The following is a 16,409-nucleotide window of genomic DNA, read 5'->3' on the forward strand; positions in this document are numbered from 1 at the left end:
TCTTTAACCCCCTAATAGCCATTCTTTGTCCACCTCTGTGTCAGACCTAACATCCTGTAACTAACAGATACAAAGTCCTTGGCATGTATTAACTTAGTGGAACACCAACCAAGCTACAAGTTTCACCAGATAGTATCTGAGCCATCCATCAAAGGAGGTTTCCCCCTCTGCTGTAACCTGCCTCTGTGATGTTTACATCAATGCATTTGAAGAATGTCTTGATTTGTGGCCTTTTTTTAAATTGTTACTATAAAAACATGAAACTGCTTTCATGTTGGAACATGGAATTCAGGGTGACCTAAATCTGTGTTCTTGGGCCATGCTCACTCTCAGCTGGCTCCAATACATATTTTTGCATCAACACTGAGGATGACTTTAAGGTTCTGGTCCTCTTGCCTCTACCTGCTTGAGCACTAGGGCTACAGGTGTGTGCACCCACAGGTGTGTGCACCTAGTTTATGCAGTGCTTCAAATCCAACCCAGAGCTTCATACATGTTAGGCAAGCATGCTACTGATCAGGCTATGTCCACAGCCCTCTGCACATGCATTTGTTCCACACATTTGTACAGGCTGATCCCCCCATTACAGCTTTCTCATCCTTGCTCATTTCTTTAGATGTCATCTGTGAACAGATTTCAAAATGTGATTTTTGTCAGGCATGGTAATTGACACCTGTCATCCCAGCACTTGGGAGGCAGAAGCAAGAGGGTCACCATCAAGTCCAGGGGCAGCCAGGGCCATAGCATGACCCTTAACATCCAACCCCAAAGCCATTTCATCATGATTCCACAAATAGTCATTTATGTCTGTTCCACTCTGATGGTGATGCTTCTTCACAATTCCGACCCATAAACACTGAAACTTCAGAACTAAAACAAAAAAGGCCCAAGGAGTCAAGCAAGGGGAAGCTACTTGAAGCACATACACATGGCAGTGGGGCTTGCAGTTATGAGATTAAGTTTGAGAACTGTTGAGCTTCCACTGAGAATCATGCCAGGGTAGGAAGACAAAGGGTCAGCCAGGGCTGTTTCCAGAGCCTTGCTGCACTGGGCTGCCCTGGGCTGAGTTCTCCTGCCAGAAGAATTGATGTAAAAATACTGTTCCTGTCGATTTAGGCTTGAGTGAGTCCTCCATAGAGGTGCCATTCCAAGGGTAATCTAGAGGGGTCTTATTACTTGGGAACAATGATAACAGTCTGGTAAGGTGCTCTACAGTGTCAGCCTGTCACTGTGTTACAGTCCCCACATCTACTGCTACTCTGTGGGATATGTACACCTTGTCATGTGCAAATGAGTTTCTACCCTGGGCCTCAAATACCCACTACATTCTGGGCCTTTTCTTTTTTGTTGTATCATGGATCCCCCCCGCCCCGACTGCACCATTTCCTTTCTATTTCATGAAACAGGGTTCCATATCCCAGACTGGCCTCAAATTTGCTATGACTTTGAACTGTTTTGTCTGGGGGTGTTTCCCCGTGACATTCCTGGCTGTCCTATAACTCACTTTGTAGACCATGCTGTCTTGTGGGCCGCAGAATATATCATAGAGATTCAGCTGTGTATTAAAGCTGAACTTTGACCGGCCAAGGGTCTGTCAAAAGGCAAAGCCATTTATTATGAATATTTGGTGTTACCCAGCCTTTAATATTCCAGCTGTCTTCTGCTATGAAATCCTTGCAGTGCCCAGACCTATTGGTAAACAGTTCAGCTCCCCAGACCTGCTGAACCTACCAAGTTACTAACTACCCCGCTGAGCTTAGGAGACAAACTGGCTGGAGATACCTAGCTTTGTTTCCTGTGCTAATGAAGCTCAGACCATCCCCTTGAGGAGGCCTAGCATTTTGACTGAGAACAAAAGAGGTTTTTACACATCAAGGTGAGAGGTCAAACAACATTCCTGAGGAGGCCTGGAAGAAGGGGCCCAGGGAAAGAAAAGGCAGGTATTTTCTGTAGACAGGGACAGACCGCCTGGCGAGAGAGAGAGAGGTTCCATAGAGGGTAAGCAGATCTTGAGTAGAGTTTTCTGAGTGCCAGGAGTAGAGAGCAGCAGAGATGGAGAAAGAGGATACAGAGGATGAAGATGAGGCTGGAAGCATAGGAGTTAGTCGTTAGCTGGACTATGAGCTAGGGAGCTGGATGGAACTGCAGTTATGGAGACAGGATTTCATCCCAGAGAAATAAAGTAGACAGATATAGAGCTTGGTATGTCTACAGTTGTTCCTGCCTTGAATGCCTGGTGGAGCTGTAGCTGAATTGGTGTAATTTTGTCTTAGAGGAATAAAGTTAACAGACATAAGAACATAGTGTAAAAAGATTTTTTTCCCTGATATCCCATGCAGGACATAACAAAACCCCCGTGGACCCTGGGGAATCAATAATGCTGGCCTTGAACTCACTGAGATCCTCCTGCCTCTGCCTCCCAAGTGCTGGCATTAAAGGTGTGCACCACCACCGCCCAGCTGACTTTGAACTTTTAATATTTAAAAAAATATTCTCCGATAATTTCTTGTGTTATTACAATGAAATATGATCATGAATTTCAACTTTTGATCCTTTTGCTTCTACCTCCTGAGTGCTGGGAACACAGGCATACCCCTTCTATGCAGTGCTGGAGCTGGAGCTGGATCTCAGGATTCTGTGCATGGGAGGCATGTACTCTACCAACTCAGCTACATCCCCCTCCCTCATGGACTTCTTTCTATCTGAATATAGCAAGCTTTAATCAGAGGTGTTGATTTTTCTTTTAAAGGACAGGGCAGTCTGACAAAAAACACTTAAATATATTTGTAAAGGGAAGGGATACTCACACTTCACTCAGCAAGGCATGGTCACTGGTGTTGGTAGAGAAGTGTTGCTCAAGAATTGCCACGGTGCCTGCGAGGGCCACATGCCCACAGCCACAGAACAAGGCGACTCCTGAGAAGCATAGGATGGTGGCCACCAGGGAGGCATAGGGAACTCCTCCCAGACACTTGATGCAGCATTCGAAGCAACCTAGACCAAAGGAGAAAAAGGAGGCCATGATGGGCAGGAATGCCTCTGGTTTTCATGTTTCATAAACACTACCATGAGCACATAAATTTCTATCCATTGCCTTTCTCAGCTCTATGACTAATTGTGAACATTCCAAGGACCACAGGGGCAGTTCCCACAGTCTCACATTCTGTGAGTGAGGACTCTGGCACTCCGAAGGGGAGTGTAGCTTAGCTGTAACCCAGAGTCTCCAAAGGTAGTGAGTGACAGCCATCAACTGTCAGTCATGAGATGTAACCTAAGTGGAGAGCTTCCTGACTGACTGTGCGGCAGAGGGGCATCTGCCAAAGTGACAATAAGGAGCACGCATTCCACTGATAAAGACAAAGGAGAGGACTGCAGAGCCACCGTGGCTCCATGAAGAAAAGCCACAATCTGGCTTTCTCTAAACCCAGCCTTCTGGGGTTTCAAATACATCTACTGCTGTAGCACATGATGGCTTTCCCCAAGCCCTTGATGTCCTAGGAGCCTGGAAGAATCCAATGTGGTAATTAGACTGTTGCCAGGTTTGGAAAAATACCAAGGGGATCATTTTGGGAAGGGCCTCTAAGGTACTGAAGTACCAAGTCACCAACATTCACCCAAGAGGGTCCGCCCAAGTTTGCTTCAACATGATAACAGAAATTACCTCAGTTGTTTAATAGAAACTCCCCCTCTCCAACCTGGGCAGCACAAGCAATTCATTTACAGTCCTCCTCCTCCTCCTCCTCCTCCTCCTCCTCCTCCTCCTCCTCCTCCTCCTCTTCCCCAGCTTCTATCTTAATACACATGCCCCATGCTTAGAGTCAGAACTCAACCCCAGTGGGTGACAGTTAAATAGTTGAAGGGAAAGAAACAGAAGAGGGAAGGAAAAGGACAAAATGAGACTCCATGAAGTGAAATGAAGGAGACAGAGCTAGACTTCACACTTGCTATAGAGAAGGTGAGGCTTTTTATCAACTTTGAGCAAATACTCATTTTTATTATTTTGTGTGTATGAGTGTTTTACCTGCATGTCCGTCCATGTCTGTGCACTGTATGCAGGCCTCATGTTGAGGAGGTGGTGAGCTTCCTTGTAGGCACTGGCAATTGAACCCAGGCCCTTTGCAATAAGAAGTGCTCTTAACCACTGGGCAAGCTATCCAGCCCGTTTATCTACTTTTTAAAGGACCTTTTCCTTGAAATGTCCATAAAGGCCTGCCTGACCTCCACAGTCAGGTGACATTTTTAATTTAAAGACATTTATCTTCCAATTATCACAGTGCTGGCCTTGGGGATAATTAATGTCTGTAACTCTCCTGACATCCCATCCATGTTTATATTATCCAGACCCTCCAGTAAATGGCCTGTCAGGGAAAATCCAACTTTAAATGCATTACATACTTAACAGCAATCAAGGGCAATTCATTAGCTTAGGGTAAGCACACTAAGCCACTTAAAAGGCTTCCCCTCAAATGGTCTTCATAGAATTCAGGGATTGCAAAGCCAGCAGTCAAACCAGTGATGACCTTCCCTCAGATGAGCATCCCATGGGAAGGTAATGTTCCTTTCACTCTACCAAAGAAAGCGACTGGATTTTCTGCTTTCTGAAACTGCTCTCTAGCTCATTGGAAAATGCAAAATAGCAGCATTTCCCAAGGAGCCCGCACATCTTCCTGTTTCAAAAAGATGACCAGCTTTATTCATGAAGGTCTAACTCTGATGTGGAAAACCTCATAAAAGAACCAGTGCACAAAATGGTTCCAAGTTCATTAGCAAGTTAATTCCTTAAAGACCTTTGTGAACATGGATGTTGGAACTCAGGTTTTTTTTTGTTTGTTTGTTTATTTTATTTTTTTGCCACATGACTTTCTGGGGACCGAGTGGAAGGGATGCAACTAAAGTCCAAATTCTCCCCAGGCTCCTAAATTTAGAGAAACCTACATCCTTGGCCTTGATCTGTCCTGAAAGATAAAGAAAAGATAGACTAGTGTATTTTGGATCATTATCGACCTCCTCCTATTCTCAGTTTCTGTGATAATATGAAGAACAAGATGGATGCTTGCTGTTGTATCTGATCTTTATTAAACAGCTGTGTGGCTCCAGGACTATGTCACCTGATCAAGTAGTCACTGGCACATGTGACTATTGAAATTTAAGTTATTTAAGATGAAGTAAAAAGAAAACTTCATTTCCTCAGTAACACTGGTCACATTCCCTGGGTAACCACTGGAGCTAGTGGCTGCCATAATGGATGTTGTAAATTAACCATGTTTTATTATCACAAAATTCAGACTTACCATTTATTTGCTTGTCTGTAATATGAACTGGGTTCTAAGTGAACCCGATGAAATCACCTTGGATTTCATTCATTAGGTACTTTTGAAGACCTACTGGGTTAGCACCAGGTACACACATCTGAAATAAGATGCCTTCACCTTCATCAAAATCAGTCTGATGCTGCTTCAAAGAATAGACTTCACTCAGGCACGTCTACCCTTTTAACACTGCAAAACAACACTGGCATTTACAAAGCTCTCGTTCAAGAACTGCACAATTGAATCACAAAATAAATTTTAAAACCCCTCATGTTTTAGGTAACTTTTATTATTTTGTGTTGAAGCACATTCACGGCTATCCAGTGGAGCATAGTCATCCCTGGTAGCATGATGAGGGTCAGGACACAGACTATCAGAGGACCAGTGGAGAGAAGCAGAGAAGAGGGAGGGGTGCCAGAGGGATGTAATTCATACTGGAGATGGGGCAGGAAGGCTTTGTGCCGCAATGCCTCCCTCACTTCGGTGATGACCATGATATATAACCTGATAAAGTGCTCATTCATTTCGGGATATTTTGGGTGCATATGTATTTTTAACAACCCATATCTTTTCTTGTCATTTGGAGTTAGGGTTAAGTGTTACAGTATAGCACATTCATTCAGCCTTTAACAATGGAACACATCCTTCCAAATCCACAGTGGCTGCTCTGAAAGGCTCTTTTATCCAGAGGGTTAGAGTATTCTGCCTTTTTTTTCAAAGGAACTATCACAGCTGCTCCCAGGCTCAAAAACACAAGTGGGGTTAAGAGAACAATGCCGTCCAGTCCCAAATTCAACACTTGATCAAGGCTAATGTTGCTCTGCAATTTCTCGCTCTCACAGACACCTTACACTGTGTGTTGTGGATCTAGTCTGGTAACAGCAGGAGAAACCAGGGATTCAGGAACTTGGGGAAATCACAACCACATCAGTGAATGCCAGTCTTGACCAACATATATTTCCAGCAGATGGCTTCATTTGTGGCTGGTAACTGTGACTCCTCCAGAACAGAAACCACATTTTCATTCTACACACACAGATACAACTCTTAGAGACCCTATCAGACAATATAATTAGAAGCTTGTAATATGTAACATGGAAAAAAAAGCTGGTTAGGAAATACTACTCCCAGGTGGACCTAGAGCTTATTTTAGCTTTGTTGGCCAATTATCTAAAGAGCTAAAATTCCTTGTGTGGTGAATATCCAGCTACCCACAACTGGATTATGCTCCACCATGTCTGTATCACTGTAGAAACAAGCCCTCAACACTCATGGAAGCTCAACTTTGAGATCAGCTACCCTGACACAAGTTCCCTACTGGGCCAGTTCCAGCTGCTTTCTTCTATGACATGTCAAATTCCACCATAATGAAATCTAACTTCACAAAACAGTTCTTGCTTTTGTCCAAGATGGATGGAGAACAAAGACCAAGTTTAACTTCCTGCCTGAAACAAGAAAACTGGACAGAGTTACGTATAAAGATAATAGACAACAGTCTATGAAGAACTATTCTTGCCTAATGATATAATTACTAAATCATATCGAAGAGGCAGCTATGAGAGTGTAGGTCTATGTGAAGGCACAGCTTGGTTTTCATTTAAACTTAAAGAAGTCCCCTCCCTTAACCATTATTACAAGTGTTGGGGCCCTTTGAAAGATAGTCTTATTTATTGGAGCTGCTGTGAGGCAGGATTCTGGACCAAAGCAAGGATGGCCAGCCATTCCATGCCTTTCAAAGAGTAGACAGTGTTCAGAGACCTGGAATGTTGTAGGTCCTGAGCCAAATAATCTTGGTCTGTCTTTAGCCCTCTTACAGACCATCACTGCCCACCTCTGTGTTTGCTGTAACACTCATCTTTATGATTTACTAGGTAGATCCTTTTGGAATATACAAATAGACTCTAGTCTTTACCAACACAAAGGGCTAAGAATGCCATCAGATAGCTTTCAGACCTGCAGAATAGATTTCCTCACTTTCTGCAATCTGTTTATCTGATGTTCTCACCTATGTTTTTTAAAAATCCTTTGGTTTATGAATGTTCTTTGCTTTTATGAAAACTATTGCCATGTTAGAACGTGGTATTTAGGGGTCTGAATCTGTGTTCCTGGGACTTGGTTACTCATATTTGGCTCTAGAATGAACTATCACTTTGAGATATCGGCTGCTTTTCTGCATCAACAAATGCATCCCCAGAATCATGCAAAGCCATTAAACATTTTAAAGCAGGGAAACAGATAGGGGTTGTACAAGATGACTCTGGCTGATGAGAGGAAGCGTGTGGGCTTGTAGCTCAGCAAAGCTAAACCTGAAGCCAACAGCTTCTACTGGACAGCAACAACAACTTCCAGGGGTCATGAAGAGATATGAGCTGGGCCCGGCAGTGGACATCTCTAATCCCAGCAACTCTGGAAGCTGAGGTAGAAGTGTGAATTCAAAGCCCGTCTGGGCTGCATTATGTGTCCATTTGCTCTTAGCCCCAAAGCCAAGAAGTGATACAAGATCAGAGAGCAGAGGGAGAGGGAGGAAGCATGTGTTATTTGGAAGTGCCTTGCACAGGGTGGTTCTGGGAGGAGCAGCTGTGGCTTTGAGAACTGGGGAGCTTGCAGAATCTTGGGTGTAGTCTCTACCAACCAGTGTGTACTGCGCCATAGCGAGCACCCCTCTTCCTGGAGTGGTATGCACAGGTTGGAGAAGCCACTCTAGTTAGCAGTCCCATCTTCCCAGGATCAGATGTGGCATCCTGAGTCCAAGTGAAACACCTACTTTCACACAGTGCTTGCCATTTTATCCCCTGAAAAATGGAGGCCCCCTAAGATTCAACCACAATATTCTAGCCACTTGCAAAGCAATCGGTTAGTTTTGGGGCTAAGGAAGAGAAACAAAATGTTCTGAACTGTTCTGCTGTCTTGAAAGATTGCAACTACACTGTTTTCTCAGAGATAAGAAAGCCCCGACAACCTCAGCACTTCTCACATTAAAAATATCTTTTACCCTGATATAGGCAGGGGCTGAGAAAATAGATATGGGACCACAGGAGAAAGTTGACTTATATGCACCCCTCACCCCCACCAAGGTCCCAGGGTGCATACTGGCAAAAGAAGTGGGCCTCCCCCTCAGATTCAGTCTAGCTCCAGGGTAGGAAGTCCCAGGCAAGTGATGTTTTGAAGTATGGGGGTGGCATTCCCTATCAGCAGAGCACCAGGTTGCTAAAAGACAATGCTCATTAAGGAAGAGTAATGTTTTGCTTCAGTACACTTGCAAACCCACAGACTTGAACTTTCCCAAGCTTTAAGCCATTATTCACAATATTAGTTACCACAAACCAGAGGGACAAGAAAAGCACCCCCCCCCCTCTGTTCTTATGGCTGTGATCTTATATTAAAATGAAAGAAAATCAATGCCAGGGTTTCAAACATATTTTTACTAGTAATTCTCAGTCTCTCTCACCAAACTCCCAAATTTCTTTTGAGCTAATATCTTAAGCCTTCATTTAGCTGGTCTCTGCGTAAAGATAGTTTTAGGTTTGAGTCACACAAAAGCTCCAGTGTGTATTAGCCTAAGACAGTTTAAATATAAACCACATAGTAAGGAGAAAAAAAGTACACATCAATGCCTCTAACTGTCAATGGCCATTTTGTCCCCAGCATCCCTAGAACCTTTTGTACAGAACAACAGAATAAAACACCTTTTGTCCTCGGGCTTGCGGATGGCCGTTGCCATGGCTGTGAGTTCATAATGGCCAAGTGATTTGCCCAAGTCATCCGTGATCTTGGCTGCAGATTTAATGCTGGCTCAGAAGGAGGGCCAGCGGGAACAAGGGCTCAGATTCTTCCCCAGGGAATGAATGTCACACACATGCATACACCATGCTCCCCTCTACTCAGGGCATGCCTTGCCCCTTTACTTAGTGACAAAATTCAAAAGGAAAGGAGCTTTCACAATGTTCAGGCCACTGCTACAGGGAAACAGAAGCAGCTAAAAATCCTATGAAGTAATGACAGTGCACAGAAGCCTCCTGGATGCTAAGTAGCATTCTTAGGAGGGGATGATTGTGCCCCATGGGGACATCTGGCAAAGTTTATTGATATTTTTGGTTGTCACAGGTGGGGTAAAGGATGCTACTGGCATCTAGTGGGTATAGGTTAGGGATGTTGTTAATATTCTACAACATGCAAGACAGATTCTCATGACAAAGACTTATCAGGACCCGAATGTCAACATAGTCCAGGAGGAGAATGCCTGAGATACTATAAACAAAAAGTTATAGTATTTAGAGCACTGGTTCTTAACCAGGGGCCATCTTGATCCTCAGGAGACACTGGGCAATGTCTAGAGATAGTTTGGGGTCAATTATGCTCAGAGGATGGTGCTTGCATTTGATGCTAAGGGTGAAGAACTCTGCTCTAAGTTTACAATGCACAACCTTGGCCTTAGGGTTTGACTTTGTCACCAGCTGTCTAATTTTTTTAAAAAAATTATGTTTCTGTGTGTGTGCTTGTGTGGGTATGTGCATGTGAGTGCAGGTGCTCCATGGAGACTAGAGGCATCTGATTCCAGCAGCTGGAGTTACAGGTAGTTGTTGTAGTATAGGTAGTTGTAGACTGCCTGGTATGTATGCTTAGGAATGAGACTCCAGTCCTCTGAAAGAGCAGCAAATGCTTTTAACTGCTGAGTTATATCTTCAGTCCTCAAATTCTAATTTTTTAAAAAAGTAATATTTAAGATAAAATTCACTTTGTTTAAAAAAAAATGCATGGTAGAAATATATGGGAATCCTGATGTCTAAGCTCCACTGACCTGGATTGATTAGATTGGAATTTCCAGTTGATAAGTGGGTAATGTTCAGAAACTAGAGTTTGTTGTTCAAGTCTTCATGCTTGCCCGGTGATTTCAATAGAAAACCAAGAATACAGAATACAGATCAACAAAGTGGTCCATGGGGGCAAATCTGGCTTGCTCTCCTTATAGCTACAAATGAAGAATGATTTTTACATTTCTAGATAGTTAGCCAGTTGTGGTAATACGTGACAGAAACAAAATGCCAAAGAGGATGAGGCAGTAGGATCACAAGTTCAAAGCCAGTTTGGGCTAGTCCTTTATTCTGTGTTCATACTATCCCTAAGTGAGCCCAATCTTGTCTAAATGGGGAAAGGGGAGGCTTGAAAAAAATATTTTGTGACATATGGGAAGTATATGAAATTCAAACTTGGGTATCCATTATTAGCACACGGCCACCCACATTCATTTCAGTCAAGTTCCGGAGGCAGAGCTGAGTGGTTGGCCATGGATATTACATCTTCTTTACAGGAAGAGCCTTCAAGGCTCTACTGGAGAACAGTGGCTGACATACTTTACCATGCAGAACTCTGTCTAGGGGCTAGAGAGCTCAAGCAGTAAAGTGCTTGCTATTCAACCATGAGAAATTGAGTTGATTAAAAATGTGAGGTGGGGTTTTGTAATTTCAGTGCTGGGAAGATAGAGAGCAGATCCCCAGGGCTTGCTGGTCAGCCAGTCTATCCTACTAGGAGAGCTCCAGGCTGAGTGAAAAACCTTTTTTCAAATAACAAGGTGATTGGTACCTGAGGAATGATACCTGCAACTGTCCTCTGGCCTGAACAAGTGCATTCCCCTCAGTGCACTACACACACACACACACACACACACACACACACACACACACACACACACACTTCAGCCTGTTTAAGTCCATGGAGATAACCAAGCAGCTGCTTTTCGGACCAGCTCCCAGAAGATTCTCTGGTGCAGGTCTGCCAGGCCCACCCTGAGCCAGGAAGGTAGAGTTTTTTAAAGGAACTTGGCTGAGCCCTGGGAGATTTTGAGGCCCTTTCAGGAGGCCCATGAAGTCTCAACTCTTTCTATAACATGACGAAGGCGTTGTTTACTACTTTTGCCACTGTACTGACATTTGCAGAGGAGAAGTGCTGATGCCGTAGCACAAAGCAGACACTGGCTCCAAAGTGTAGTCAGCACATTCTTCAGCACTAAGCATCGCAGCAAGAGAAAAAACTGCGGAGCTGGTTTTGTGTCAAAGCATCCTCGGTACAAAGAAGACGTCCATCCATCTACAATGCCATGTGTGTTAATATATGGAACTTTTATTAAATCACAACCCTGAGACTGCATCTTTGTTCTGCACAATGACTGTGGAGGAAGTGCAGAGCAATTGGATGGGTATTGCACATCAAGGGATGGCCATCACCTTTGTGAAAGTTCTGGTTCAGTTGTGTTACAAGCTCACCTAGCACCTTTTTTCATGAAACACTATTTTTCTTTTTCTAGAAAGAAGCTCTGACAGGCTGCAGTTACTCAGACATAGCTATTTAGGAGAAATGTTCTCAGAAATGAACTAAGTGAACAGCTTGTCATTTCAAAGAAAACAACTGATGGTATCGTTGCCAATGAACTTGGGGAAACTTGTACCTGCCACAGTGAGACTGACAGTTTCCCCAGCTCAGATGACTTCTTGATGAAGCCTTGGCAGTGATATAAAGACACAGGACTTTATGTGGTTTAATAAAATGTGTAAATGTATTGGGAATTCAGACATAGGCACACACACACACACACACACACACACACACACACACACACACACACATACACACACACTGCTAGTGTTTTCCAAATAATCAGTGTGTAACTTCACAAAAATCATTTCTGAATATAAGTGTCAATCCAAGTCCAGGTTATAGCATTGATTTTTAATAGATCAGGGTACAAAAAGACCATCAATATGGTTTCAGATATCACATTGTGAACATTCTTTAAGAAACTACTACTTGGGCCAGCAAGATGGCTCAGTGGGTGAAGTCCTGCTTGCTGCCAAGCTTGATGACCAGAGTTCCATCCCTAGGACCCACATAGTGGAAAGAGAGAAATGACTTCTGCAAGTTGTCTTCTGACCACCCTCCAAAAAAAGTATAATAAAATATTCTTTTACAAAGAACCTGAAACTTGATGAATCTTGTCATGAGCAGAAAAGAATTTCAAATTCTGTAATTATTTTAAAAGGCCATTGAAATAATCCTCCAACCTCATACTTGCGAGAGATGGAGTTTTCTTCATATATTTCAACTAAAGTAAGATATGCCAAGACAGCACTGAATGAGTGTAGAGGCAGAATCCAGTTGCCTCTCACATTAAGTCTTGTATTATAAAGATTAAGCAACAGCAACAAATCTTTATTCTGCTCATGGAAGTATTTTGATTTGGAAAACATTTATCTTTTGAAGATACTATTTAGGATAACATAGGGTGAGTTTATTATTGTTTTAATATGTAAGTTGAGCAGAGGATGTAGCTCAGTGGCAGAGCATCTGCCTAGCATGTGCAAAGCAGCTTCTTGGGTTTCATTCTGCCAAAACCAAAAGTTTCATATTGATTATAATTTCTTATATAAAAAATACTTATGAATATAACCAATATCATTAAAAGCAAAAGCTTTTCAGGGAGGCTCTAATTTTATGAGTATAAAGGGGCTTAATATCCCAAAGTCTGAGAATCACCAATTCAGAGCACTATAAAGTATTATGAAGTCAACTAACTTACTGTCCAGTCCTTTTGACTCTCTTCTAGACCTAGATATGCATGTTCAACCATGTAATAATAAGAATACTAAGACTATTTCTAATGTCATAAAAGTAATCATTTCTCAGTAGACACTTCTAAAAGTTTGCCCTAAAATCTGTTTAACAATGAACTTTAATTTTTGTGGCACACCATAAAAATCTTAAAATAGATTAACCTTCAACATTTGTAATAATATGTGAGCAATGGAAACTAGGTGACCATATAAAAGTTAGACACGTACATGGCTGGGAATAAACAAATTCAAGAAACAAATACTTGTTAGCCCCTTCTTTTGTTTTCTATAGGAACTGTCTTTGGCTTTCCTAAAGATCATGCTTAATTAACACTTTGCCTGGTAAAGTGGGGAAGCAGGGGGTGAGGGAGACTGACACTGAGTAGGGAAAGCTAGCTCTAAGTCCAGACAACATTGATTTTTCAGAGCAGGGAGATCTGTGGGAAGTGAGGCTGAGGTCTAGTAACAGTCAATATCCTTGACCATTTGGGGGTAAGCATCTTTGCTTTCCTGGATCCATTCATTGAGTTTGTTGATTTGCTGCTATTTGGGAGACATTGTGGCAGGGCTTTTAGATATTCCCTTCAAGACACTGATCCTTGTAGCTGGTGGTGAGGGAGCAACATAGAAGTACATAACTTTTCATTGGAATTAGAAGAGAGGCAACATAGGGACGTGGGAGTGAGGTAGGGATAACTGTCCTTGGTTAGTGTGAGACACTGTCAAAAGGGACTATGGATAGATAGAGTGTAGCTAGGCCTTGGAAAGCATGCATGTTCCTATGATAGGCGTTGGGGAAGGAATGCTGTATCAATGTGGTGTGGGAGCCAAGGTTTAGCTGAGTTTCTCAAGGACACCAGGGTAGTGTTTGGAGAAGTTGGAAAGAAAGGCAGGTGGGCCCTCCTCCAACTGTAGGAGGCAGTCAAGCCAGCCTGAGCCTCTGTGCTTCATTTGCAAGTGGGAGAGGGGGCAGGTTTGTGTGCAGGCAAGTGACATGATCAGAGATGTGCTTGTGAGATTCATCTGGCACTGGTGTGTAGGCTGGGCCTGAGTGGGTGCAAACTAAAGTCTTCAGCTGTGGGTGGAGGCAGAATCAGTCTTTCTGAGTTTTATTCAAAGGGGACAGGACGAGTTCAAGGGAAGCAGGAAGGATGAAAATCAGACAAAGCCACAGAGCTATTAAGCAATCAATGTCACATGCCTATTTGTAGGAACAGATAAATGAGAAAGGGCAAGAGAACTTACATGAAGCCATCTTTGTAAGGCCATTTTAGAAAAAGCCCAGGAATTCAAAGAGAAGGCAAAGCAGAGGTTGATTAGGGGAGGGAGGAATAAGGAAGGGCTTGGTGATCTTTGGGCATGACAAAATATCATTGTCATACTTAGTACACAAGGAAGCCAAGACTTAACCCTTGAAATAGATTCAGGGTGATTGTCAATCCTGATTGTCAACTTGACAGAATCTGAAATCACCTAGGAGACAAGCCTCTGGGCATGGCTGTGAGGGAGTTTCTAGATTGGGTTAACTGAGGTGGGAAGGCAGCATCTTCCCATGGGCTGGGGTCCTGGATTGAATATAAAAGAGGGTGTGTATAATACCTGCTTTAGTCTCTCTCTGATCTTGGACTACAGAAGCAGTGTGATCAGCTGTTTCATGCTCATGCTGCCATGACTTCTTTGCCATGATGGTCTATACTAGTGGTTCTCAATCTCCTTAATGCTGTGACCCTTTAATACAGTTCCTCATGCTACAGTGACTCCCGATGGTAGAAACTTTTTTGTTGCTACTTTATAACTATAATTTTGCTACTGTTATGAATCATAATGTAAATATATGTTTTCCAATGGTCTTAGTTGACCCCTGTGAAAGGGTCATTCAACCCCCAAAGGGTTCTTGACTCACATATTGAGAATTGCTGGTCTACACCTTCAAAGCATGAGCTCAAACAAACCCTTCCTTTAGCTGTTTTGATTGGGTATTTTGTTGCATCAATGTATGCATGTTACTTCTGCCTCAAAACAAGGTCTTCATTTCTTTATTTTATGGGAATTGGCATGGCTGGTTTACATAAAATTTTATAAAGACACAATGGCTGGTATCACAATCCTCACAGAAATTTCCCCCAGGAACCAGCGCAAGAAGCACAGGAAGGTAAGGTGAGAGAGTTTCAACCCCATGTGTCTCCTACCAGGCAGACATTTCATCATTGGCATTATTTTCCTTAGGGCAAAAGCATCGTCCATGAAAGTGTCTAGACAAAATCCAAGTATAATTTCCGAGAAAGGCTAAACCTGTCTAAATGGCTTTGAGAGACCAGGAGCATTCCATTTAGTATTAGCTGGTCACAGATACAGAAACTGGTTATGTGTGTGGCTTATTAGGATGACCGAAAGGACACAACCTGAAGAGGTAGGACGACTCAAGCTGCCAATGTTGTCTTCTCAGCTATGTTAAGGTATCTCCACTTATTTATCGCTGAGAGGGTCAAAAGACGCCAAGGCAAAATTAAATAGTTGCCACTGACAATAATGCAAAGAAGAAGCAGCAACAGCAGCAATCAGACATTACCACTTGCAAAAGACAGAGAATTATTCATTCTGGAATAATCTAAGCTTTGTTCCTAAAAGTATCTGTTGTGCCAGACAAACAGCTCCAGATCAGCATCCAGGGCTGATGGATTCTCTCCTCCTTTTTCGCGTTCTTTGCTTGCCTACTCTGAGCTAAGGAGCATCCACAAGAGTAAGAGGCCAGGTAAGCTAGCGCAGTGGGGACTCATTGGGCCACTGTGACACAAAGAAGTGCTACTCATGTACTGGCAGAATAGCAGCCCCAAATTGGAATGTTTGTAAACAATCAAGAAGAGTTTTCTGGATATATAAGATGGCTGATTATAGTTTTTCTAAGTAAGCCATGGAATAGTTACTATACAATCGACCACATTTTATAAAAATAAAAAGCAAAAGAATCCTGGAAAGCAGAGAACTTCGGAGTGCAAATCAGAGCTACAATATGCTCACACTGTCTTCACCTCCACTGAACCAGAAAACTTGAGTGGCTAGAAGCATATCATAGTCAGACAGCTTCCCCAGCTTCCGCTGTACATACTCAGAAAGCTGCTGTACCTAGACTCCAGGGAACAGAGTGACAAGTGCCATCAGAACCTACATTACATTACCACCCTTCCAGTGATGGAGGAAACCCCATCACAGACAGGCACTGTGTTCCTGGCACATGTCAAAATAGTAAGGAAGGGATTTCTCTCTTGAGATACATTTCAAGTGTTTGAAGGTACAGCCCTCAAACACAGTGGCCATACATCCTTAAGTTCTGAAAGAGTGGCCTAAGGGACAGTAGCAACCCTCCTCCATGTCAGGCTAAAAGCAAGTCCTGAGGGAGAAGTTCCAAAGGTCAGCCGTGAAGTGGGAGGATGAACTGCCTCCAGAGTGTGAAGTGAATCACAGCAGTGACCTCAAGGTGCTTTCAGGCACTCCCATC

At 43.0% G+C, this 16,409-nt stretch overlaps 1 protein-coding gene across 7 annotated transcripts in view; it reads right to left on the minus strand.

The window, feature by feature from the left end:
* Gpm6b (glycoprotein M6B) overlaps nt 1-16,409 on the minus strand; it is a 151,328-nt gene that overhangs the window by 14,689 nt on the left and 120,230 nt on the right. For all 7 annotated transcript variants that reach the window (XM_036175246.1, XM_036175248.1, XM_036175249.1 and 4 more), the window contains one exon: nt 2,808-2,994. In XM_036175246.1, the coding sequence (XP_036031139.1) occupies nt 2,808-2,994 (187 nt within the window). The remainder of the gene's footprint in view (nt 1-2,807; nt 2,995-16,409) is intronic.

The sequence above is a fragment of the Onychomys torridus genome, chromosome X (assembly GCF_903995425.1).
Source record: "Onychomys torridus chromosome X, mOncTor1.1, whole genome shotgun sequence".
Classification (NCBI taxonomy): domain Eukaryota; kingdom Metazoa; phylum Chordata; class Mammalia; order Rodentia; family Cricetidae; genus Onychomys; species Onychomys torridus.